A 25,107-nucleotide genomic window follows, 5' to 3' on the forward strand; every position below is an offset into this window, starting at 1 on the left:
GAAGTGGAGGTGGGACTACATCAGGGATAAGCTCTGAGCCCCTTCTTGTTCGCTATTCTAATGGAGAGGATGACAGACCAGGTTAGACAGGAATCTCCATGGACTATGATGTTTGCAGATGACATTGTGATCTGTAGTGAGAGCATGGAACAGGTGGAGGAGAAGCTAGAGGCATGGAGGTTTGCCCTGGAAAGGAGGGGAATGAAGGTTAGCCATAGCAAGACGTAGTATCTGTGTGTGAATGGGAGGGACCCAAGTGGAAGAGTGAGGTTACAGGGAGAAGAGACCAAGAAGGTGGAGGAGTTTAAGTATTTAGGGTCAACAGTCCAGAGCAATTGAGAGTGTGGAAAAGAAGTGAAGAAGCGTGTGCAGGCAGGCTGGAACTGGTGGAGAAAAGTGTCAGGTGTGATGTGTAATAGAAGAGTTTCAGCTAAAATGAAAGAAAAGGTTTATAAAACTGTGGTGAGATCATCGATGTTGTTTGGTCTGGAGACAGTGCCACTGAGGAAAAGACAGGAGGCAGAGCTGGAGGTGGCAGAGATGAAGATGCTGAGGTGTTCTTTGGGAGTGACCAGGATGGATAGAATCAGGAATGAGTACATCAGAGGGACAGCACATGTTAGAGGCTTTGGAGATAAAGTCAGAGAGGACAGACTGAGATGGTTTGGACATGTCCAGAGGAGAGATAGTGAGTATATTGGCAGAAGGATGGTGAGTTTCCAAATGCCAGGCAGGAGGTCTAGAGGAAGACTAAAGAAGGAGGTACATGGATGTAGTTTAAGAGGACATGAAGTTAGTTGGTGTGAGAGCAGAGGATGCAGAGAACAGGGCTAGATGGAGGCAACGGATTCGCTGTGGCGACCCCTGAAGGGAAAAGCCGAAAGGAAAAGAAGAAGATAGAAGACTGGAGGGACTGTGTCTGGGGAGTGGTGTGAAGGGCAGTGGAGCACCTGGCGGGCAAAGAAAACGAGTGCAGAAAGAGGCAGGCAACAGTTGCGGACTCACAGCATGGGGTGGGTGCCATTCTTAGTCAGTAAGGCTGCTGGCGGTGAAGATAGGGAAGCATAAGTTTAGTGGTTCCAGCGTTAGGGGCCCGTGCAGAGGGGCAAGTCGTAGTTAGGGCCAGGAAGTAAGAGTGCTGCACCACTGGTTGACCTACCTGGAGTTGAGCCTCTGCCCTACCTGGCTGCGCAGCTGGCCCTGGTGCGCCCTTCACGAATCACATTCCAGGTCTGACAATGAGCGTCTGCCACGTCGTTTGCCGCTCAGTGGTTTGCTGGTGTTTCCTTGCGACGGCTTCCTGTCAAGAGCCAGGGCTGGACTGGCCATTTGGCATACAGGGCAGATTCCCGGTGGGTCGGCCTCTTTTGGGGCTGATGCAGTGTTTTTTAATTGTAATTTTATTTCCTACATTTTGTCACAAGAGACAGGCTCACAATTTTGAAGGACCAGTCCATTAGAATATAGATAGCAAACTGACGCATCATCAATAAACATCAGTGGTAGAACACATGTTAGGCAAGAGTCAGGTCGGGCCGGCGGGCCTAAGTTAAAATGCCAGTTTTTTTTTGTTTTTGTGCCAGTCCTGTCAAGCATAAGCCGAGACCCGGGGGAAGGGTCTTGGTCAACGGGTCAGTTAATTAGAAAATTTGGTTTTAGGTGGGGTGGGGAGTTGATGGTTATGTTTGTTGTTGCTGTGATTGGCTAGTCGGTATGCATGGTGTTTTCCGTCTCTGATTCCGGACCTGACCGGTGAAAGGTGGTGGCAGCATACAAGTAAAGTGAGGTACACTTAGACTAGGAAGGGTTTGTTGCAATATATTAAGTGCCAGGTACTCACGCATGCTGTTCCTCGCGTGCTACCTCACCATTCTGTTCCTGCGCTCTAGGCTGTGTACGTGCTGTAACCTGACACCAACATTTTGGATGTGACAACAGCTGCCACAATGTGCTATATGTGCTATATGTGCTACTGACTGTTGCATCTATGCAGTGCAATGACAGAGTAAATCAACAAAATACACAGTATAGCCCATGGACGACATTGTTTTTATTTACTATTACCTCATATTGTTACATATACAAATTAGCACACAACAAGTTGATGGATAACTAGTTTTGAATTCAGACAAAAATAATTGTTAAACTATTGTTCAAGTTGTGATTTATGACATGACAATTAGAAATTTTGGTTCAGATTTTAGCAAGCATCAAATACAATGACGTACCGGGCTGGATGTGGATCCTGTACATTGAGTTTGACACCTGAGTCCTGAAAAGGAATAACACTTTTTTAAATTTTATTATCAAATCCCATCCTTTCTCTCCAAATTCTAGTTTACTACCCTCTGCATGTTAAGTGTCAGAAAAGTTCCAAGACCAGTCTTACCCCACCCCGCCAAAAAAAACAAGCAAGGTTGCTTCACCATAGCTTTGTTATTCTCAGCTAGGAAATGTCAGCTGCTCAGGCTAAAACTCTCGCTGCTTCTCGCATACTGAAGAAAGTCGTTCTGGTTGACCATCCGGCCTGGTGGCAAGAACTCCCAGTGGATGATGCCCCTCACCTGTGAAGAACTCCATCAACATGACTGTGAATTTGGACTTTAGACTGTATTGCTTTTCTCAGACTTGACAACTTTTGGGGTTTTCTACTGGGGGCTCTCACGTTTGTTCTCTGGTTCATCCTTCTCATCACAGGTGATGACTCTCCCTAGAAAGTCTGGTCTCATTTGTGACATCACTCTATGACCACTTTGTGTGTTAATTATACGGCACAATCGTACAAAATAAATGATGACATTACTCATGTTTGTATTTTTTTATTTTTTTCAGACAATAGTGTCAAGCACAAAACAATTTCAGTCAAGTGAACATTTGAAAGGGTTAAGTCATTTAGCGTTCAAGAAAATGCACACATACATATAAACAAGAAATAAAATATTGCCTATTAATAGGTGATTGCCACCTAGTAAAGTAGTATTTTCTGCATTTCAAGCGGTCTGTAGGCCCTACATTTGAATGTAGTTCTGCCAGAGTGTAAGGAATTTCCTGAGGTTTGCTGCTCCTCAACACCTAGATTGTCAACAGCAAAGGGAGCCAAACTAGGGGAAAACCACAGTGAAACATTTGAAGGATTTTGATTTTACAACACAATGATATCTATCATTGTGAAATCCAAAAGCACAATTCTTTGTGGTGCAGAAGAAAGAAAATGACACGCAACAATAGGAACGTAGTGAGTAAACTTCAGCCATCCAGTTTCAAGTTCTAGAATCAACAAAGGATGCGGTTTGACTTGAATAGAAATGCCCTGAATGCAGTTGAGCTGTTTTTAAAATGCTGGTTTGTCCATTTGCACACTTCACAGTGACAAGGTTATCTATCATGTGGGTGTCGTAAATAAAAAGGGTTGTGTCCTGTAGTTTTCATCTGTATTCTTTCCAAGCCAATGTATGGCCAACCCTCTTTGTTAAAGTGGTGACATTTCTGGGAAGACCAGATCTCTACAGTGTAACGGGGAAAAAAATTGAAAAAGAGTTGGGTAAATATAGAGGAATCACATGGCTATATGCTGTATATTGTTTTAATTAGAACAACCAAGTACCCCAATCTATGTATTTGCAACAATATGTCAGAACCCCCACCACCACCATTAAAATGGTGTGTTCGGATATTAGGTTTGATACACTTTTAAGCATGGATTTGTCTGACCTCTTTTAAACTAGTGCAAGGCTGTCTTGCTTCAATTCAATGTCTCTGCCAATTTTCATTATTACACAATGTAAGTAAGAACCGTCTTGAACATGGTGGCAGCGGGAAGGTCAAACGAAAAAAAAGTCAAATATTTTTGAAAAGTTGAATTCTGTCAACAGAAAAACAAAGCTGCAGACACATAAGCTCCGTCTTCTACCTGTAAGCAAATAAAGTGTGACTCCCATTTCTTTTGTTACACAAGGGTGAAGAATTTGCATCCTGAATCTTTTCCATCTGATAGAGACAATGGACTCAGGTCTCAGCTGACTGGTGTCCTGTTTTCAGCTGAAGGAGCTTTCCCACTGTTGTGAACAGATGTGACCAAGTCAAGTCAGCATTAAAGTTTCTTGCAAGGAGATGGTCTGCCTCCTGCTAAAATTGCCTGGAAGGTCCGTTGTTGTATAAGCCTTTAAAATCCAAACCATACCTCACTTATGAGAGTCTCTCTCTCTCTCTCTCGTTCTCTTTGCTGTCTTTTGGTACCGTGTGAGGTCATTGGTAAATATGTTCCAAGTAATGAGGTTGAGGATTTTCTTTGACGTATTTCTGGATGTACCAACAGGTCAGATGAGCTTTCAGATCTTCTTCCACCACAAAGTCCATGGCCGCCTGTTTTCACAGAAACATATTTGTATTACTCTTTGAAACTCTGCAGTAATGAGGTGGATCTTGTACATATGTTGGTGGACTTAACCTTGGCCAGGTGTTTGGCAATTCCTCTCCCTCTGTAAGCATCTGGAACTTCAGTATGCTGCAGGTCCACCGTCTTCTTCCCAACGTATTCATACAGAAGAACTGCACGATCGTGAGACCCTGAGGGACGTCAAAGTCAATATTGTTCCTAGTTTCAAGCCACTTATTTCACTAGTTTACATAAATTGCCCTTCCCCAGCTCACCGGCAAACAACACAGATGAGAATAAGGACTAACGTTAAACCGGCAATTTGGCCATCAACAGATTGATGCTAACAGTAGATTTATTAACATGAGAATTTGACAAAGAGGACAAACAAAAACAGTACTGGATTATATTAGCCCAAATCCAAAATCTCCGATATTAGCAGTATATATATATATCCATATACGGGGTACATATACACTGAAAAAAAAAAATATCGTATCAGATTGATAGTATGATATCGAGAGTATTCTAGACTGCAATATCTGTAGTGAACATGTATCAGGATACCCCAAATCATTTGTATCAAACTGAGAAGTGGGGAAAATGTCAACATATACAGTTCACTTATTGAGTATTTTCAGAGATGAACAAGACTGTTTATCTTGGAAGATGGTATATGTTGGTAATGCAAACAAACAATGCAATTATTTAAAGGGTGTTTTTAATGGCAGCAAGTAGCAACTTTTTATTATCTGTTGTCTTTCCTAAATCATGTTTGATTAAAAATTTGCACTGTAATTAATTGCATTATACTAATATAAGAAAATTATTATTCCATTGATTTGAGAGTTCAATCTGTTCATATTTTCCCCCCTAAACAATATAACGAAGCCCAAAAGAATACAATATTTAAAAATAAAGTTTAAGTGTGCAGGCTGAATCTATAGATTTAATGTGTGTTATTAACCAAGTGTCGATTAATCGTGTTTATAGAACCAGCAAACACAGGTCATTTCGTCTTATTTCTTCTATTTGTTGTATTAACAAATGTTCCCATAATATGCTGTTTCATTTTTGTTAACTAAATAAAAAATGATTAGTTAGTTCTATGCAAGTTTTTTTTTTTTTTGCTAACAATTCCTTTTATCCTTTGTATTGGTCTCATACGTGTTTCCCCATACTGAAACACAGCAAGTAATGTATAAGTGGATACTATACGTGTACCGTACAATGATTTCTTGTTGATGAAATATTGCGCTTCCTACGCAAAAAGAAGCTAACTTAACAACAAGCTTTGAGCTAACATTAGCCAAAAGCTACCACCACCAACATCACGTTGAACATACCGTTGAGTCTTATGACAAATTGTCGACGCTTTTTGTCGTGTTCCACCTGGATTTGAGGGTTGTTGGCATCGAAGGCATTTGCTTGTGCTGTGTGAGCCATAGCGACGGGCTTTTAAAAACCAAGACGACGATGATATAAACACGTCTGTGCAACGATGCCAAGCAGAAATGGCTCCAGACTACATGGAAAGCAAAACACTTCATGCAACGAAATCAGCTGGAAGATCACGTGACACTCGACCAATCAGCACCTGGTTTGTGGGCGGGGACTAAAAATGACACATGTCTAGCATTTTGTTATTATATTTGTTTTGTCTCGGAAATGGCGAAACGAGAAGCGATGAGGAATTGCTGGTTATTACTTCCCAACATTTCATAGTTTTTCACTGAGCCATGTAGAGGATGACGTCATAGCTCTCCGACGAGTAAACGCCGAGTCGTTGCTGTGATAACACCATGACATCATTGCTCCGTCGTTACCTATTTGTGTGTCATACTCACAGACTTCATATGTAAATCCGTGGACATACAGCACTAGCTAGTTCTCCCCAACTTTTATTGACCGAGGCACATGCTGTATTTTTACTTAAATAAAATCAAATAAAATCAAATAAAATCAAATAAAATCAAATAAATCACAGCACATCACCAAACAAAATGTCACAAAATTAGTGATGTACCTTTACTGACGAGTACACTAATTTACTGGCGCCATCTGTTGGCATCTTGGTGCAACTGTCTGTAAGATAATATGTAGTATCAGATTTATTGTATGCAAATGTTTTGTCTTCTTTGGTCTTCTAGGTTAGGTTTACGATAATTGCCCAAGTTGAGGAATTCCATTCAGAAAAACGTATTTATTTGCCACCATCTTGTAAAATACTTAATTGTATTGATTATTTGCAGCTATGCTTAATGAATTTTAAAGTATGTTTTGTACAATTAACATGGATATACTGTTATAAAATGTATGGTTGTTTTTAAACGGTAGTGAGTAGTTTTTGATAGAATCTTTTCAACGTGTTTGTACAAATGTTTTTCTCTAACAGTGACTCCAAGTTGGGTGCAGACATTGTTGTGATTCATCTTATTGGAAACGTATTAATGCATTTATGGAAAAAGAAAAAAGAAAAGAGGAGGCATTGGATCATGAATGTAACTTGAACCGATTAAATCAAGGCTCCATGGCTCCCACTTAATGTTTCATTTAACATGTTAAGACCTTCCTTTGACAAAATGTGATTGCTTATATATATAAAAAGTTTTATTAATTTCCTGCAGGTCAAACCTTTGTAAGCAGCAATGTTTCTCCCAATATAATGATTTATTATTGTATTTATTTATTACAAAACTCCCACTTGTGTCAAAAAGTCATTGTATATAATGCCAGATAAAGTACCTGTAGTAACTTTTCATACTTGTGCAAACTTTTTACAATAGTGCTTTCAAAATACTTGCTCTTTCTGCCCAGCACTTTGGTCCAGCTGTGATTTATTTCGAATTTCATCAACATTTCAGGCAATATCCTTCACTGGCAAGACCATCTTGAATGGCGGATCCATCCTTGAGCAGCTGCGACTTCGATTTGGTTATAAGCCTCTTCCATGGCCTGAATGAGGTTCAACTGAGCCTGGAGCCAGAGATCATGAACCACTGCCATTCTGAGAAAAAACTATACAACGAGGTTTAGAAAGAGACTATAAACTGTGGATGGTCTTAAAACCAGTTCTGCACCAGTGCAGAGTGATGACACATTGTCCCACGTGTTGCATATGGTGCAGGTAATTATTTAGTTTTTTGAGTTTCTGCAATCATTACAATTTTTTTATAAATATATATATATATATATATATATAAGTGAGCTCATGTGATGACTATTCAAGTGGCTCATAGCCAAGTCAAACAGTTATTGGCTAAAATATAATAAACTTTGCAGACATTTGGAGGATTTAAAGGAAGATGTTCCAAGTGACGGCGTAGTAATCCTGTTAATCTTTTGACCTCATTCCTCAAAACTAATGGAGTTTGTCAACTCTGTCGAGGATTACGCATGTCCAACACACTTCTCCGCACTGCTGTGTGTGATTTGTTAGCTCATTTTGGGAGCGATAGGACAAGTGATTTTTTTGTAGTTGGATGAATCATTTTGCCAGACCTCCATTTTGCCTTAACATTTTTATGTATGAGTGCTTTCAGTTTTTTTCCCCCCACTCTGATGTAAAAAGTTGGATTTTTATTCACTACATTCTGCATATCTTCGTTGAAAATGATGTCCAAGGCTCCAAGGTAAGGAACAATTTGGCATCACCTTTTTGGTAAATACATAAATAAATACAAAATGGGGGGAAATGTCGTGTAAATGACAAATTGCGCTGGCTTTTATTTGTTTCAATTCTTAGGTGGCTAAAAGTGGTTTGTGACCTACAAGAATGACGTATTAATTTCCTATGGATGAAAGTCTTTTCATCTAGAATATTTGTAAGGAAAAGCCATTTGTCATGGCAATTAATTGATGTGAAACTGTGATTTAATAGATTTAATATTCTTTGCCTTTATCTGTACTTTAAAAGGTTGTTGATCCACTTTGTTTGAATTTCAGGTGGCCTGAGGTCCTGCTTAACACAAAGCTTCATAAACCTACACAAAAGAAAGGAGGAAAGGTCGGTTGCCATGATTCAGCCTTGTTTTATTGTATGAAGACATCATGTGCAAGCTTACACTTCTAATTTTACCACTGAACTGTATGTGGCTGTTAGGAATGAAGCACAGTTCTGTGAGTGGGTACAGTGCACACATTTGTGTAGCCACATCTGTTCTAAATGTACAATAAAAAAAAAATCTAGGTTTTCATACTCTTGTTAACAAAAGTGGGAAAAAAATGTTAAACTAATAGAAATAGTTCAAATAAATTTTTGACGTCTATAGCCGTCAATGGCAGTGTTAATGGCTCAACTCAATTTCAAAGAAGATTTTTTTTGTTAGTAGGTCATGTGTCCAGACTTGATTGCCTCTGTAGGTGAGGCTGAGTGAGAGACCGTCTATATATTTTCAATGTGTGTGTGTGTGTGTGTGTGTGTCTATGATCACTGAGTTAGTCAGATGGTACTTAAGCAAATTAAGAGATCTTGTTGGGATTTAACAGTTTGCCACACTGGTCATCGGATTGAACAAGTCAAGAGTCCAAATTGGCATGTGGGTGAGCACATGCAATGCCTGACATTTCTAGTACAACAGCAATAGCAGAAAGCAGTATACACAACAAATCAATTTTAGTTTTTTCTCTGTGTTTATATTGTTGAGTTTTATCCCAATTGTTAGGTTAGTATGTTTCTTTTCTTTCTCCGTATTATTAATAAAGCAAAGGTCTCCCACTCTCTCTCTGATGGACTATTGCGTTTGATTACTGTTAAATTGCTAACTTCAGTTGGAGATGAATGTTGAGTTTTTGATCCCCCCCCCCGATTTCATTTCATTTCATTTCATTTCATTTCATTTCATTTGAATAGGGACACACTCTACAACATAGACAATTTTAAGACAAATCCCTAATACGCAGCATCACAGCGTTTATGCTAATATCCGATGCCTTTGGGCCTTTCTTTCGCCAAGTAAAAAAAAAAGTATCAATAAAATGTTTGAAGCTTGTATCTGTCTCTCTGTCTCTCTCAAAGGAGGCATCATCATTAACAGTGCCCGTATCTAGTAGAGGTAAACAGGCTGGCAGTGGTGGAGCGAAAGCCACTTTAAATGGTGCAAGGAGTAACAGCGTCAGCAGCAGCAGCGACAGAGACAGTAAGTCTGCTGTCACTTTGAAAAGAAGCAGCCACCAAGGTCGCGGTGGTCACTGGGCTTCCAGGCCATCGTCTCGTCCATCCAGACCTGCTCTGCGGCTCTGTAGCAGCCGGAGCTTTTCGTCACTGCACACCACCTCACTCACTGCTGCTCCGTTTATGAAGAGCAGTCGCTCTCTCAACAGACTTGACCAGAGGGCTCCTGGAGACGGTAACGTACAGGAAATATACTTTTTTTTTTATTGGCAATACACCAATAGAACTGAGCCAGGTGATATTTCTTAAACAGACTCTGATCTGGACACCAATGTAAGGAAAGAAACATCCTCTGGAAGTAAAGCCCTCCCCTGTGGAGTGCAAATCAGGTTTGTTGTTTGTTTAGCAATATGTGTTCAAGTGCTCATGATGCAAGGGATATGCATTGTCTTTGCCCATTAATTCATGTTTTCCATCATTGAAGGAATAACAGAGAGCTGGGCCATGGTGACAATGATAAAAAGAAGGAATTGAGCAGCTCATGTGAGACACTGGAATCTTCTTCGGAACTTTCTAGAACTGTATGCCTTCAACATGGGGACAAAGGCAAACAAGAGGTAATGGACAAATACACCCTAAAAGCTCACAACATGCACATTCTATGGCACGGGAAAAGTATGGCCCGCTTCGTTTAACCAGGCACTGGGCATTTACATATCAAGAGTCCTGTTGTCAGGTTTGCGTGGGGGGTTTAGGGGAGGTAGACCTGAATGAAAGGAAGCAAAGGTAGCTAGTCCAGTTTTTAATTAAACAAAAGGTGGCAGTGGCATGCAAAACAAAAACAACAAAGTCCATAATCAAAGTACTAGACAGGAGACATAGCGACAGCAGGACGTGGGTAAACAACAACGCACCAACAACGACCGAATGAAAAACAAGACCCTAAATACACACTCACTAATTAAACACGAAGACACACCTGGACAAGGCAAGCGTGGCTGAGGGAAATGATTGGCTATACAAGGGGAGGACAAGCACAGGTGGAATTGATTATGCTTGACGAGACAAAGGAAGAAACAAGGAAAAGCTAACAAAACAGATCGCGACAAAAACAAAAGGAAAGAAAACAAAATCAACCAAAACCCAACCCAGAACATGACACGTGTAACATTTTTTATTGGATCTAACGAAATACTTGGTTAATTGCTTTATTGTCCATTAAAAACTAGTATAAACAATTCACTGTACATGTAACTGTACATTTTCTATTGTTTTTTCATGAAAATGGTTGTCTGTTGGATTGGATCTTTATGGATCTTTATCGAAAAACAATGACCAACAGACAGCAACAGAATGGGAAATCCTGTCGATTCGCTACTATTTGTTGAATTGTTGACACATGTCTGAGTAGTTCCAGATGATTTCCATGTTAGCAAATTGGCCTGAATTGTTATGTAGTTGTAAACGAGTAAACATTTAAAATAAATATTATTAAAAAAAGGGGTGGGGGGTGGGGGTCACGCTGATGAGGAGAATCTCATGTACACTTTAAAAACAGTTGGGTCAAAAATACCCAACTTGGGTCAACTTGGTCAAGAATGGACCGATCTAACTTTTTCAGTTATTTGATTCCAAAATTTAGGTGAAAATTAAATTAATAACCCAAAAAGCAAAAAACAACCCCCCAAAATTGGTTGCTTTGTGGGTTATTCATTTGACCCAACTTTTGGGGTTAATTGAATAACCTAAATGAATTGAGCAAAAAGAAAAAAGAAAAAAAAGAACTGCTCGACTGAGTTATTTAACCAACAAAGTTAGATGACAAAAATATTTATTTAACTCCAAAAGTTGGGTCAATTAAGCAACAAAATTTTGGGTGTTGTTATATTTATTTAACCTTCATTTAACCAGGTAAAAATGTATGAGAACTAATTCTCATTTACAAATTTTGTGGGGTGGTTCATTTGACCCAACTTATTGGTTTATTGAATAACCCAATTGACCTCGGTCAAAAATGAACTGACCCAACTTTGAGTTATTTAAGACAAAAAGTTGGGTCAAACTAAATTTATAACCCACAAATGAACCATTATTTGGGGTTGTTTTGTAGGTTATTAATTTGACCAAACTTTTGGGGTAAATTGAACAATCCAAAAAGTTGAGTCAGTCCCTTTTCAACACATTTTTTTTTTTACCTAACTGTTCTTAGAGTGTAATATAAATGGTGCCAACATCTTTTCTCATTAACGAGTATGTGAGAAATAGATGTTTCTTCATAGGGGGAGGGTAGCCTACTGGATTCTGGAGATCCAGAAAACAAATCAGTGCCGACCGGTTTTCTGAGTCCCCAGAATCCCCCGCCCCCAATAAAACAAAACTGCACCTTTCAGAGCGGCCTTTTATTGTGGGCAGTCTACGACACACCTGTGCACTAATCATGGTGTCCAAACAGCATCTTGATATGCCACACTTGATAGGTGGGATGGATTATCTGGGCAAAGGAGAAGTGCTCACTATCACAGATTTAGACTGGTTTGTGAACAATATTTGAGAGAAATGTTGATATTGTGTATTTGGAAGAAGTTTTAAATCTTTGAGTTTATCATAAAAAAAGTTGTAGATCTTTGAGTTCATCTCATAAAAAAAGGGCAGCAAAAACAAAAGTGTTGAGTATAGATTTGGACCTCTTAACTCATACTAGTTTTCTTTTCTTATTTTATGTCCAAAAACATTTTTGGGGATATTTGTTTCACCGCACCCAATTGGAACTAACCACTAAGGATGATTCTGAAGTGGAGCATCAAGCCGTGCGCTTTCAAGGTAACACATGTCGCCAAGGTGCAGAAGACTCAAAGAAACCAAAAGAAGATGAGATCAAAGTGCAGCAAAAGATGGAGGAAACATCAGCTGACATGAGCTCCGTGTCGTCTCCCAGCCTGTCGCCAACCTCCTCACCCTGCACTGACTCGTCATCTCCTTTCAGTCCTACACAGCAGGTGGAAGAAGGCAAAGGTACGCTGAGCGTCAACAATCAATGTTTTTTTATTATCGACTCTTCCCAAGGAGTTTTTGTCTGATTTTGTTTATGGAAACTTCCTTTGCTGCATCTACCTTCAACTTTTATAATGCTGTAATTATTCCTGTGACAAGGACTTCACATTGATTTGAATGTAAATTTATCAAATTAATAATTTGTTTAATCCAAATTTGATCAAATGAAGTTGCATTGGATGATATTTTTAACCTGAATGTTGGCTGCTCTTGTAGGATTAATAAGGTACAAGCTTTAAAATGTACTTTGAATTTATTCTGCAACTAAGGGAATAATATATTCAGGTTCTGCTATAATCTGTAATTGATTCTCTGGAAGATCTATCTTGATACATTTTCCATTACTTACAGTCAAGATTTGTATATTCACCTGAATGGCGAATACCACAACCATTATCCGTTTTTCACTTGTATTATTTTGTCTAATCTTTGGCTAAACTTAAACGGCAAAGGCAGACTTGTGTTTGATGCCAGGATGAATCTAATTGTGTGTATGATGTTCCATGTAGTCGGCTGTACATTTTCACCATCATGTAAGATGCAGTCAAACGAAGACAGTTCTGATCAAGAGCGTCGTCCTTCTGACGCCGAAAGAGGGCAACTTGTCACTGAGGTCGGACAGACGTGCACATTTATTGAAAAGTCTACATTCGAATGAATTTGAGTGCTTGTTTCCATCTACAGCTGGAAAGAACGCAGATGGAACTATCTCAGCTTCAACAGTTAAACCAAAAACTGCAACATGAACTACAACAAGAGAGGGAGAGTCATTTAAGAGAAAAGGTTATTCAAGTTCATGTATGGGATATACAATTTTTCTTATATTTTGTCTTTATCCTTGCATCTCTTTACGTAAATATGCACATTATCGAAGATGATTTACGCTTAACTTGAGACAGAACAGCACCGTCTATTGTCGATACCCTGGGCGTTATTATAGTTTGATTAAATTCTTGTAATTTTTGCCAAAATCTGGCATTTCCTTTGAAGTGAAATAACACTTATATATAAGTCATTTATGAATATTTTTTCACTTTCCACCGCTCAAAATGTTCAGTGGCATCAGACCTATCTATACATATATAGTTTTTATTATTATTATTTTTTTAATGCCACCTATGGACAACAATAGCAGTATTATGCTAATAGCAAGACTAACTATGCTGTATATATATATAAAATAAAATAATAATTTATATATTTCATATGACATAGTTAGAGGCTCAAACAAGTCCATAAGTCATAACAATAGAATTTTTTCTATGCATGCATTTTGTATTCATTTATTAGCCTTTGGCGCCACCTAGTGGATTTTTGTGTTAACACTCTAAACACACAAATTCCTCTATTTTCATGTTTTTGACTTGTCAAAGAAGCGATTGCATCAGTAATCACGGAAAATGCATTATAACACATCAGGTTTACAGCATATCAAAAACTGTGATTTATAATGGGAGTCAATGAGCCAAAATCGGGCATTATTACAACAACTTCGTGTGAATCTCTCCCTCCTGTTTGATAATAATTATAAATTACAACATGGCGCCAATTTGAACTTCTACATTTTTAAACAATCCTGGTAAAATGTCAGGTCCCTAGTGTATTTTTTTCAAATGCTTTTTCTTTGATGAAAAACAGAAAAACAGTAAAACAGAAAAACAGAAAAAAGCCAGAAAATGGACAAATAACGCCCAGGGGTTAATCTTTTTTTCTTTGCATCGTAGAATGATCTTCTATTCAATTCTAACTCTGCATCGGAGCCAGTTTCGATGCTGCGTCAACTACAAAAGTTGAACCACGAACTCCGTGCTGAGTTGGAGGCACAAAAGAGAATCCAGGAGGAAACCAGGGAAACCGAACTCCGTCAAAGAGTTGATCTCTTAGCCCAACAAGCGCAGCTGCTTGTGACGGGGGATGCGACAGCGCTTGCTCAGGCCCATCTGGAGCAAGAACGCAAATGGTTCTACGAACAGCGGGTGGAGTGGGAGTGTTCCGTCACCTCTTTGAAGACCCAGCTGAGCTTCAGCGAAGAACAGAGGAAAGAATCAGAGCTGCGCACGACACGGCTACAGGAAGAGGAATCGTGCAGTCACCGGGCTCTCCGGGAGGAGGCCGAGGCGCTGAGGAAGGCTCTTCAAGAGGCCACGACACAACTGCGCACCAATGAGGATGCACAGGCTCAAAAAGAGACTCTCCTGCAGAAGCATCTCATGCTCCTTCAAGCAAGCCAGGACCGAGAACGGAAGAGTTTGGCATCCAGCTTGGCAAGTGCAGAGCAACACTCGCAAGAACTTCAGGAGAAATTGGATCAGGCTGAGCAGCAAGTGGAGAGCTTGACTACAGCGCATATGTGGAGTAGAGACATTGAAGACGCCCAACAACAACTCCAAGAGGCGTTAGCTTCTTCAGTGGCTGCCGTTCAAAAGTATCGCAATGAAAACGAGCAGATCGAGCAACAATGTCAAGAGCTTGGCAATCACCTGTCGGAGGCACACGAGGAAATGAGCAGGCTGCAGAGTTGCTTGAAAAGAGAAGAGACGCACTATCAGGACCTTAAACAGTCATATGAGAGCATCTCAGAGGAACTGTTGGCAGTTTTGGAGAAGGCGCAACAAAGGGAGGCTGAAGCTCAGGAAATGCGAGACGGCTTTGAGAGGCTCCTCGACACGAAGGAGCGAGAGCTGAAGGAGGTTTTGCTGAAGCTGGAAGTCTTAGGTAATAGTCTGGAGGAGACGGAAGCACGACTCGATGAAATGCTCAAGGTTTGCCCCTGTGCCTCTTCTCATGTGGAGGATGAGTCTCTGGAGGCCAAGGAGAAACTGGAGCCCCATTTAAGTGACAGCAAACCAGAGGAAAGAGACACGTTCTCAGATCAGAACAACCACCATCACTCAAGAGTCCGCTCCCATTCACTCGGCCCGTCGCACCAGTACATCATCACTTCAGGAGACGCTCCGGAACACTTTACGTCAGCCATCCAGTTACTTGAAACCAAACTTTTCGTAACAGAGGAGAAACTAAGGGAAATCACCGAGCGACTGGAGGAACACCAGGATCACAAGGCCTGCCAGGACCCCCAGCTTAACTCCCAGCTCACCCGCAGCCGAGCCTGGGCCCGGCATCTCGCTCTGCTGCTTGACAGCCGGGCCAGGCAGAGCCAGCGTTTCGCTGAGGAGACGGAGAACCTTTGCAGGCGGTCGGCCGGCCGCTTCCAGCTTGCGCTAAGCATCATACGAAGCTGCCGGGAGAGACTTCAAACCAGCACCACTATTGAACTGACGGACTTTGAGGGGAGACTATCAGCTGTTGAGACATGTCTTCAGCAAGGACGGAAGGATACGGAAAAACAACAACTTGCATCCATTAATGCCTACAAAGTGGAGGAGAAAATCCCCAGTGATGTATTGGCGGGAATTGAGAGCAGCATTGATGCAGAGGTGGAACTCACTCACGCAGTACATTCAGAGGACATCATAAGTGTTGGCGAGTGCTTAGTGAGAGAATTAGTTGTAGTTGAAAAAATGTTGGCAGCCCTAAAGGGTCCAAATGAGCAACTCAAGTCTTTAGTGCCAAGAGAAGATGGTATGACTGTGGCACACAGGTACAAACTCATCGTCTCCCAAATACTGACCTTAAAAAAGGCTCAACTAGAGGAAGGAGCTCGAGAGGACCACAAAATCATCGTTAGAGCCTGCGCTGAAGCAGAGTTAATCTACACTGCCTTTAAAATCCAACAACAATATCAGAAAAACTCCCAAGGGCACAATGGCAAAGATCATGCAGATACCAACGCTCCAAAGTTTATTTCCTATGAAGAGCAGGATGTGGTATTGGACAAAACAGCAATATGTCTTCAATCTGAAGACATCACAGATGAGAAAAGGCCACCCTGGTTAGAGCGACTTATATCCAGGCTGCAAAGAAGAGCTAAGGTCGTATGGCAGCTCAGCCAGGAGGTCACTTGTGAGGAAAACCGTGACCCCGCGTCTGTGGTGGACCTGAACTGGATGCAGGAGCAAGCAAAGCTGGTATATTTGTCAGACAGGCTTTACTTAGACTTGGAACAGGAGCAGCAGCGACGCGTAATGTTGCAGGACAAACTTCAGGCTTTGTGCAAACAGCAGGACGCCTCATTAACAGATGAGCGGGAGGCTTTTAATCACACCTTAAGTGAACTCCAGGAGGACAACAGAGCACTGAGAGAGGAACTGGAGCATGCTGAAGACAAGATAATATCCATGGAGACCGGAAAACGGAGACTTCGAGAAAACAAGCAGATGATTGAGGAATACCATAAGGAAAGAATGCAAAAACTAGAAGAAGAGTTTCAAATGAAGATAAACGAACAGCAGCGGATACACAGAGAGGAGATGAAACATTTGCATGAACGCCACATGAAATATTTTGTTTCTAAAGAAAAACTAACTGAAAACTTTAAATACAAGCCTCCTTTGCTTAAAGGCAACTCACCCCCAACAGAGCAGCGAGAATCCTGCCAGAATGACTTTGAAAATCATCAGGTAATGATCATGTCTAACATGCTGAACAACTTACAAGCTGTTCCTAATATTTTGACTCCCTCGTTTATATACTGTAATGCAATTGGACTGAATTCTCAATATGTCAGAAAGGTTCCAGGACTAGTACCATAAAACATATACAGATATTTTCAAATCCAAAGTTGTCCTTCCACAAGTCTAGCCTCTTCTCACACACTGAATTGGGCAAATGACGCAGGACGTAACGACATTAGGGGTGTGCCCAAAAAATCGATTCTCATAAGAATCGCGATTCTCATTTAGTACGATTCAGAATCGATTTTAAATGTCCCAAAATCAATTTTATTAAAATTATTTTATGCTGTCTTTCTTCCCTTTGTCTGTGTGTGCCTTTAATTGGAGTGCTGTTCATGTTGTACCCGATTTGGCCACTTAGGGGCAGTGTGGTTCCACGCGGTCTGATACACTGTTAAGTTGTAGCCACATTAGAGAGTAGAAGGAAAAAGTCACGATCAAGTTATTCCAATAAAAGTTTTTTTTTTGCAGTGTGGAGCCATTCTTTTGAGTAGCGCTAATTAGCATTAGCGAGTCAGACTGGAGTAGATCATTACAAGTGCTTGCACATTTATAGATTGAAGCAAAAATCATTATCAATCAAATCATTTTGAATAAACAATCATTCTCAATCGAAAATCGATTCTGAATCGAATCGCAGACCCAGAAATCGGAATCGCATCGTGAGACATTCAAAAATTCCCACCCCTAATAGACATGTTAGGCTGTCTGGCTCACACTAAAGGGAAAAGTCATAGTTTATGTATGAAGCATTTATTTTCTGACAGCAGTCCTGGAACTTTTCTGACACACCTCATACATGTCCCATATTTTATTTGGTTCCAATAACTGTATACTAGTGCTGTCAAACAAAAATCTTAATCACACAATTTTCCATAGCTAATCACAATTAATCATGATTATTCACATTTTTCTACTTCTGCTTCTACTTTTTTCTTCAAAGCTAGAAGCCTAAATCTTGGAATTAATGTAAAATCTTTGTCATCACAGACTGTTCTAATGCTACATTCAGACCAACAGCGGGGGAGGCATGCTGGAACGCTTCCTTTGCTGATCGTTTTTAAAACCTTTTTTGTTTAATGAGGCTGGCCATGTTGTTGCCAAAAGACAGGACGCTGTGTGTGACGTAGTGCGTACCCGAAGCTGTGAGGTTCAAATTTCAAGTTCAAATTTTTAAACTTGGGTGAAAAGGATTTTTGCCAAATGTTCCAAACGCGTCCTTCGCACTGTTCGGCGCAAAGTACATTGACCACATCGTAATCACATTGTATTTTATTTTTTAATTGAATATTTCTGTAAAATACAGCGGTTAAACAAAACAATCAAAATGGTCTCAGCCTTACAGGCCATCTTCTTTCTCATAGAAACAATCTCAGAACTTCTCGCTTACAGGTTTAGTTCTGCCCATGAGCACCAAACTTTGCTTTGCGAGGCCCTGTGTAGGTAAGTTGAGCAGGGAATTTGACTCTGAGCTGATACGCCATTTGGCTCTGCAAAATGTGCAAGTTGCTTTAGAATTCTCCAAAAAGCATCAAGCAAGTAAATCAGAAAGTAAAACTACCTAGTCAATGTTTAATAAATAATAAATAACTGAGTTAATTTTTTTAACTCGTTAATAAATTTAAATGAATCCCCAGAGTTAACACTTTAATTTTGACAGCCCTACTGTATACTCTTGTGTCTTAACGTTTGTCTTTAAAACCTACCCTTTACTTTTCTTCATGTGTTCTATTCTTCACAGGTCTTCTGCGGTGAACCTTTCAGTGGCATGGAGGAAATGCACGGGAGGTTGATAGCAGAGCTGCAGCAGCAGCACGAGAAACAGGTGGAAGAACTTATAAAGGAGAAGGAGCAGCTGATGCAGGAAGAGACAGCTGCCTCAACAGCATGTAAACAAACAATGGCTTCAAGATGAAATGAGCAAATTGGATCTAATGACTCAAACAGTAAATTCTGTGGGGTAAATTTGACTCTATTTAGAGTGGGACCAAATAGACTCAGTTTTAGAGTCATATTTACATGTGGAAGAGAGGAAAATTAAGAATTAGAAGAAAAAAAGTCACTCAAGGGTTGAGGAACGAACGCACGACCTTCAGCTTGGGAGACTGCCACACTAGCACTTGAGCTATGCCCCTCCTAATGCTTGCTTGTCTCGAAGAGGAGACCAAAAACAGCTTTTTGGGTGTCCATTTATTAAGATTTATCCGTCAATTCTTTATTTTACTCTCTCCCAAGTGTAAATATGACTCTAAAACTGAGTCTATTTGGTCCCACTCTAAACAGAGTCCAATTTACTCTACAGACTTTACTGTGTAAGCAGCAATTCACAAGCTGCCATATGCTGCTGTCTTCCAGCCATTGCTGCTATGAGGAGAACCTATAAAGATGACCTGGAGAACAATCGAAAGCCTCAACACATCTGTGAGAGTGACGATATCACACAGATCCACAACGAATATCAGTAAGTGGCTGCTCAGGTCAGCAATGAGAAATGGTTTTCGTAGAAGGTGAATGGTGTGGGTTTGATATAGCTCTCTTGACTGTTGACAAAATGTTGGAATTATAAAATGAAAAAAAACAAGAGATTGTATGGAAACATTCTCTCTTTCTCTCCCTCTCTCTTTTAAAAATTACAGAAAGGCGATAGAATTGCTGAATGAGTTGCTGGAGGAGTTGTCATTTCAGCACACTCAAAAATGCCTCGAAAACTCTCAGCTGAGAGGAGAGCTGCAATTTGAGAGAAAATCCTTCAGAAAGCAGAGAGAAAATGCAGACATTAAACTGGAGCAGGTCTGTGCTAGTTAATGTGTGTGTTTAATGTGTGATAATTAAGAAAAAAAAAGACATTTTGTCCATTTCTGACAAAAGGCAGATGAGTCACTGTGCAATACAGGAACAAAGAATAATACACAAAAAATTGAACTCAATCTTATTCAGGATTCATTTGTAATAAATTAAAAAAGGTGCAAAATAAAACTGACCACTCACTGAGTTTTAGTTTTTGTTAAAAAAAAAATTGAAGGGCAAATACAGGTTCAACTATTTACTGTTAAGCATGATACTATACAGGTAAAGCTGGTGCAGTGGCCAAGCGGTAAGGCGTTGGTCTTGTAAACCAAAGATCATGGGTTCAAATCCCATCTGTACCTTAACAGAAGAAGAATCCTTCAGTAGTGGATACTTTGTGTTTTGAGAGCTTGTAGAAGTGGTGCTAAAAGAGAAGAATATGAAGTCAGTAGAAAAATCCACTAGTTTTTACCCATCTCAGGGTGCGGCCATTTTGCCACTTGCTGTCAACTGAAAATGACATCCAAGTGAGACGCCACATTTTGATGTAAGTACTGTATTTTTGATTTTGACATGTTGCAGGCGAGGGAGGCTGAGATACACTTCCTAAGACAAGAAAGCGTTTCTCTCAGGGAACAGTTAAAGATTGCTCAAATGGTATGGCTGTCTCTCAATGCATGGTGAAAAAAAGAGATCATTTTAGTACATACATTTTTGATGACACTGAATGATAGGATAAAATGCACACCCAGAACAAGATGAAGGACTTTTATAAAAACAGCCGTGATGAACCCTACCAGGATGCCAAGGCACTAAGTGAGGATGTCGGGTTTGCCACGATGTCTTCCAGTTGGGTCGCGCCTGGACAGAACCCTGGTAAGAGATGACTGGCTAACCTGTCATTAACTATTAATAATTAAGGGTGTGAATTGCCTTGTACCTGGCGATTCGATTCCTATCACGATTCATAGGTCACGATTCGATTCGATACAGATTAATCCCTATGCGAATCTATAAGCTGATTTTTGCGATTTTTAATTTATTTTTTACTCAAACTTTGAAAATACTAACCAGTAAACTTGTTCATGTACACTATAAGATTTGTATGAAAATGTATTTATTCATCTGAAAATTCAGGCTTATAACTGAGCCACTGCATTTAACAAACAGGTTGCAGTCTGTTTCATGTTTGAACAGCACTGATATAAAATATTATGGCTTAATGTTCCATTAATATAACATTCTTCCATGCTTAATGTGTAAATCTTAACCCTAAGTAAGACGTTTTGTTGAATATTCCCATAAAAAATTGATGTTTAAAAATCGATTCGGCCGCATATCGAATCAATTCGAGAATTGCGCGCTGTAATATCGCGATATATTGCCCAATCGATTTTTTTCTTACACCCCTATTAACTATGTATTGAAGTGCATCTTCTGTATGATACAATGCACATTTACATGTGATTTTTAACGTATTTATTCTTATTTTGTCAGATGTCAACACAGCAAATACAAGCAACGTTGCGTTAGTGAAGAAAACTGACAAACCGTCTCTCCTTCGTCGGATTAGAGCAGTCAGGTCAAAGGTAAACTGATGCTGCAGTACATAGCATAGAGCTATGCTAAAATTAGGGAGCAGGAAAATTAGCTAGAACAAGTTACAATGTTGAAGCCCTGTTTCCATTGTTCTTTTTTATTTTAATTCTTTTTTTTTTTATATTCTGTTTACCTTGCAGAGTTTGAAAGAGGGCATTTCTGGCCAAGAAAGGATGAAGCTGTTTAATTAATTCTGATTAATCATGGATGATTACCGGTACTTCAGCAGGGGTGTCAAAATCCGGCCCTTGGGGATAGAGAACACAAACTGCCATTTTTCCACAAAAATAACTGTTGTTGCTAATCCTGTTGCTGGAGTTTACAATGATAACTATTTAAATGATGACATTGTGAAATTGGCTGTTAGTCAGCATTTGATGCCTGATATTGATGCACCGAAGACTAAAAGATGCCAAGTTTGAGGAGCAGAAGCTGCCACCTTTTTACTAGAGTTCTGTGAAAATGAATATCTATATGCATTTATATGGACATTTACAAAGCATGAATGCGGACAACTGCAGTCTCTTTATGACAAGTTCCCACCCTAATTTGTAAGGTGCGGCGAGTTACTAAAGGTGGTCAAGATTTCCAAATGGATGTGGAGATTTGTGGTAATTCCAAATATTTTCTAGATCTTAAATTATTTTAGTTTTTTAATAAAAGGTACATAAAGTTACACATATGTAAATGAAACACTGATTCAAAATATTGCTGAAATTAAATTTTAAAAAATGAAAAATACTCATATGATTTGCAACAAGACAATCAATAAATGTGAAGATATTTCCCAGTGTATACTTAATTATTTGTACCAAAAAATGGGGAAAATTTGGATCAGTCACCAATATACTGTAATGGTTAAAATGACTATTACATTACATTACTACTACTACTAGCTACATTAATGCACTGCTTATAGTATATGCATTGTTACAGTATGTGTTATGGCACTGGTTGGGAGGGGGGGCTGTGATGAATATATTTTACCACTAGATGTAGCATGATACAAAATGTTGTTTCCTAACTGGAGGCTAATTTGTAATACAAAATTGCTACCACAGCAGGTAACCATCACCCGCACATCAATCTGATATACGACAAAGACCCTCAATTGCACTGTATGTAATTTTATATAAAATATAAATATAAAAATGTCAATGCAACACAGGCACTTAACTGAGTAGCATGTGTTTGTAAGCAACTGGATATTTTGCTACAAAATGCTGTCAGCTGTCACTTTTATTTGATAAACTATACATTGTGAGAGACTCAATTTGTGAGCATTATTAAAAAAGATTTTGTAAAGTAAAAAGGCTTAGCTTGGATTGACATTGTTGTCGAGGCATTGACTGAATTGTTGTAGTGGAAGCATTATAAGGAGCTCCAGAGCTGTTAACAGCTTCAATTTTATGAGATTCAGTACAAGATAAACAGGGTTGGGAGGGTTACTTTTAAAATGTAATCTATTACAGTTACAAGTTGCCAGCTAAAAAAATGTAGTTAGTAACGTAATCCAAGTACCATATTATTAAAGTAATGTAACTGGATTACTTTTGGATTGCTCTTATATTGAGTATGCTCATGAAGACAAAATAAAAATAAATATCACAATATATATTCTATACAATGTGCCCCTGCTATTTGCGGGTGATAGGGACCCGGGCAGCCTACAAATAGCAAAAATCCAAGTGTAATTAAAAAGCATGTCGGTGATTGATTGATTGATTGATTGATTGATTGATTGATTGAAGGCCATATGTTGTTTTCAAACTGTCGCTGAAAGCAACCACACCTCACAGTTTGATAGATAGATAGATAGATAGATAGATAGATAGATAGATAGATAGATAGATAGATAGATAGATAGTCATCCAATGAGAATGACGATGCGTGACATCAACTGCAAAATGAACTTTGATCCCAGTCACAAGTTTATCCGTGTATATGTTGTGTATGATGTTTAAAAAGTGAATTGGGAGGAAGATTTGTTTGGAAGGTGTAACTCGCATTATGGTTGTAGGCTAGCGGGCTAGCTAGCAAGAGGCTACAGCGCGTAGCATGCCGCTGGACTCTTAGTACAAACTTTCGCTCCGAGTAAATTCCATTGAATACCGGTCGCCATTAGTCAGTTCGTCCGTTTCCACCTACCCGACATGTAGCAATGGTCCCACTCTCTCTATCTCTCTTTCTCTCCCTTTCTCACCCTTTTTCGCACTCTCTCTCATCATAATTGTAATCCCTCAAAGTAATGATCATTTTTATTAAATGTATCTGTAATCTGATTACATGTTTTTTCCTGTGACTGAAATGGAATACAGTAAAAAAAAAAAAATGCAATCTGATTAAGGAACGGCGGTACATGTATTTCGTTACTACCAAAGATAGAAGATAAATATAACGAATTTGCCTATACAAAGATAATTATGATTTCATTGTTTGGAGTCTTAACTGGAGCGTTACAATGAGAGCTTTAGGAACAGGTTTTCGTAGTGTAATGATTAAGATCACAATTTACAGTAATTAACAATTCAGAAGTGCAGAGCGCTCATTAATTTGCATGTTATAAATCATTGTGCCCTTGCAAAGGTCTTGAACGCTGCTCTCTTCCACGGAGTGACATTTCTCAAGAGGAACATCGCACCTCATTAAACCCTGCGCTCTTTTCCTGTGACTCCAATGTGAGGAGCCCTCGTCATGTGAGGCAACATTTTCAAAAGAGCAATGCTGGCTCTTAATGCTATCCATCGTCAAGAAGACTACACGGTGAACTTTACTTGCTCGACCATGCACAGTATTTCCGATTTAATTGTATTCATTTAAATTATTTTACATATATTTCATACGTTACCACAATTTAGCTTCAACTCAAAATAGTTCAGGACAAAATATGTCAACAAAAATAACAAGTGAAACGTGTCGATTATCTTGGTAACGTGACTTAAGCAGACATGGAGGAGGACAGTGAAATGTTAAATAAAGAGCAGGAGGAGGCATCTCAGCCTACACAAGATGAGGAAGATGAGCTTGCTTTTGTGTTTTTGTTTAGATGCAACATATCTGATATGAGAGGAAAATATAATAAATGCAAGAAATCATCGTTAGTTCATGAGCTTAATTTAGGTGATTTCTTGATTGAACAGGTCTGGAGGCAATGAGGCTTGGGAATGTCCGTGAAAGTGAACTAAAAAATGTGATTAGCCACATCCATTCATCCATTTTCTTAACCGCTTGTCCTCAAAGGGGTCGCGGGGGGCACCGGAGCCTATCCCAGCTGGCTACGGGCAGTAGGCGGGGTACACCCCGAACTGGTTGCCAGCCAATCACAGTGATTAGCCACAATAAATCTATAATATGGGGGGAAGAACTTTTTCACACGTGGTCAGGTAGCTTTGAATAGTTTTTTTCCTTAAGAAAATCATCATTTAAAAACTGCAAACACATCACGCACACGTCACGTCACTATGAGCTGATTTTTGCACATAGTAAGATCAAAATTAAAAAAAAAAATCTGGAGAGAAAATTTGTCTGAGAAGTCAGCAAGAGCTGTTTTTTGTGTGTGTTGTTTTTGTCTTATTATTATTTTGGGTAGGGTTAAATAAATAAATAAA

General features: G+C 39.5%; 2 protein-coding genes and 1 non-coding gene across 7 annotated transcripts; 2 read left to right on the forward strand and 1 right to left on the reverse strand.

Annotated features, from left to right (window-relative positions):
* Nucleotides 1-2,803: 2,803 nt before the first annotated feature.
* natd1 (protein NATD1) lies at nt 2,804-5,924 on the reverse strand. Its single transcript, XM_077559875.1, has 3 exons — nt 5,722-5,924; nt 4,448-4,566; nt 2,804-4,362 (listed from the first exon to the last, which is right to left on the reverse strand). The coding sequence occupies exons 1-3, from the start codon at nt 5,819-5,821 to the stop codon at nt 4,246-4,248; spliced, it is 336 nt and encodes a 111-aa protein (XP_077416001.1). The 5' UTR covers nt 5,822-5,924; the 3' UTR covers nt 2,804-4,245.
* Nucleotides 5,925-7,783: 1,859 nt separating this feature from the next.
* On the forward strand, nt 7,784-22,670 carry LOC144044447 (uncharacterized). 5 transcript variants are annotated; one of them, XM_077558861.1, is made up of 16 exons: nt 7,784-8,007; nt 8,321-8,381; nt 9,393-9,723; nt 9,802-9,877; nt 9,973-10,105; nt 12,269-12,500; nt 13,049-13,152; nt 13,224-13,322; nt 14,264-17,059; nt 18,855-19,002; nt 19,469-19,574; nt 19,750-19,903; nt 20,483-20,557; nt 20,635-20,776; nt 21,398-21,489; nt 21,640-22,670. In XM_077558861.1, the coding sequence occupies exons 1-16, from the start codon at nt 7,988-7,990 to the stop codon at nt 21,688-21,690; spliced, it is 4,620 nt and encodes a 1,539-aa protein (XP_077414987.1). In that variant the 5' UTR covers nt 7,784-7,987; the 3' UTR covers nt 21,691-22,670. The 5 variants fall into 5 exon arrangements, with proteins under 5 accessions (XP_077414987.1, XP_077414989.1, XP_077414990.1 ...); XM_077558863.1 differs by having other exon boundaries at nt 20,653-20,776; XM_077558864.1 differs by having other exon boundaries at nt 20,701-20,776.
* trnat-ugu (transfer RNA threonine (anticodon UGU)) lies at nt 20,191-20,262 on the forward strand. Its single transcript has one exon. It is a non-coding gene; the product is annotated as a tRNA-Thr (tRNA).
* Nucleotides 22,671-25,107: the final 2,437 nt, after the last annotated feature.

This window comes from Vanacampus margaritifer, chromosome 2 (assembly GCF_051991255.1).
Source record: "Vanacampus margaritifer isolate UIUO_Vmar chromosome 2, RoL_Vmar_1.0, whole genome shotgun sequence".
NCBI classification, from domain to species: domain Eukaryota; kingdom Metazoa; phylum Chordata; class Actinopteri; order Syngnathiformes; family Syngnathidae; genus Vanacampus; species Vanacampus margaritifer.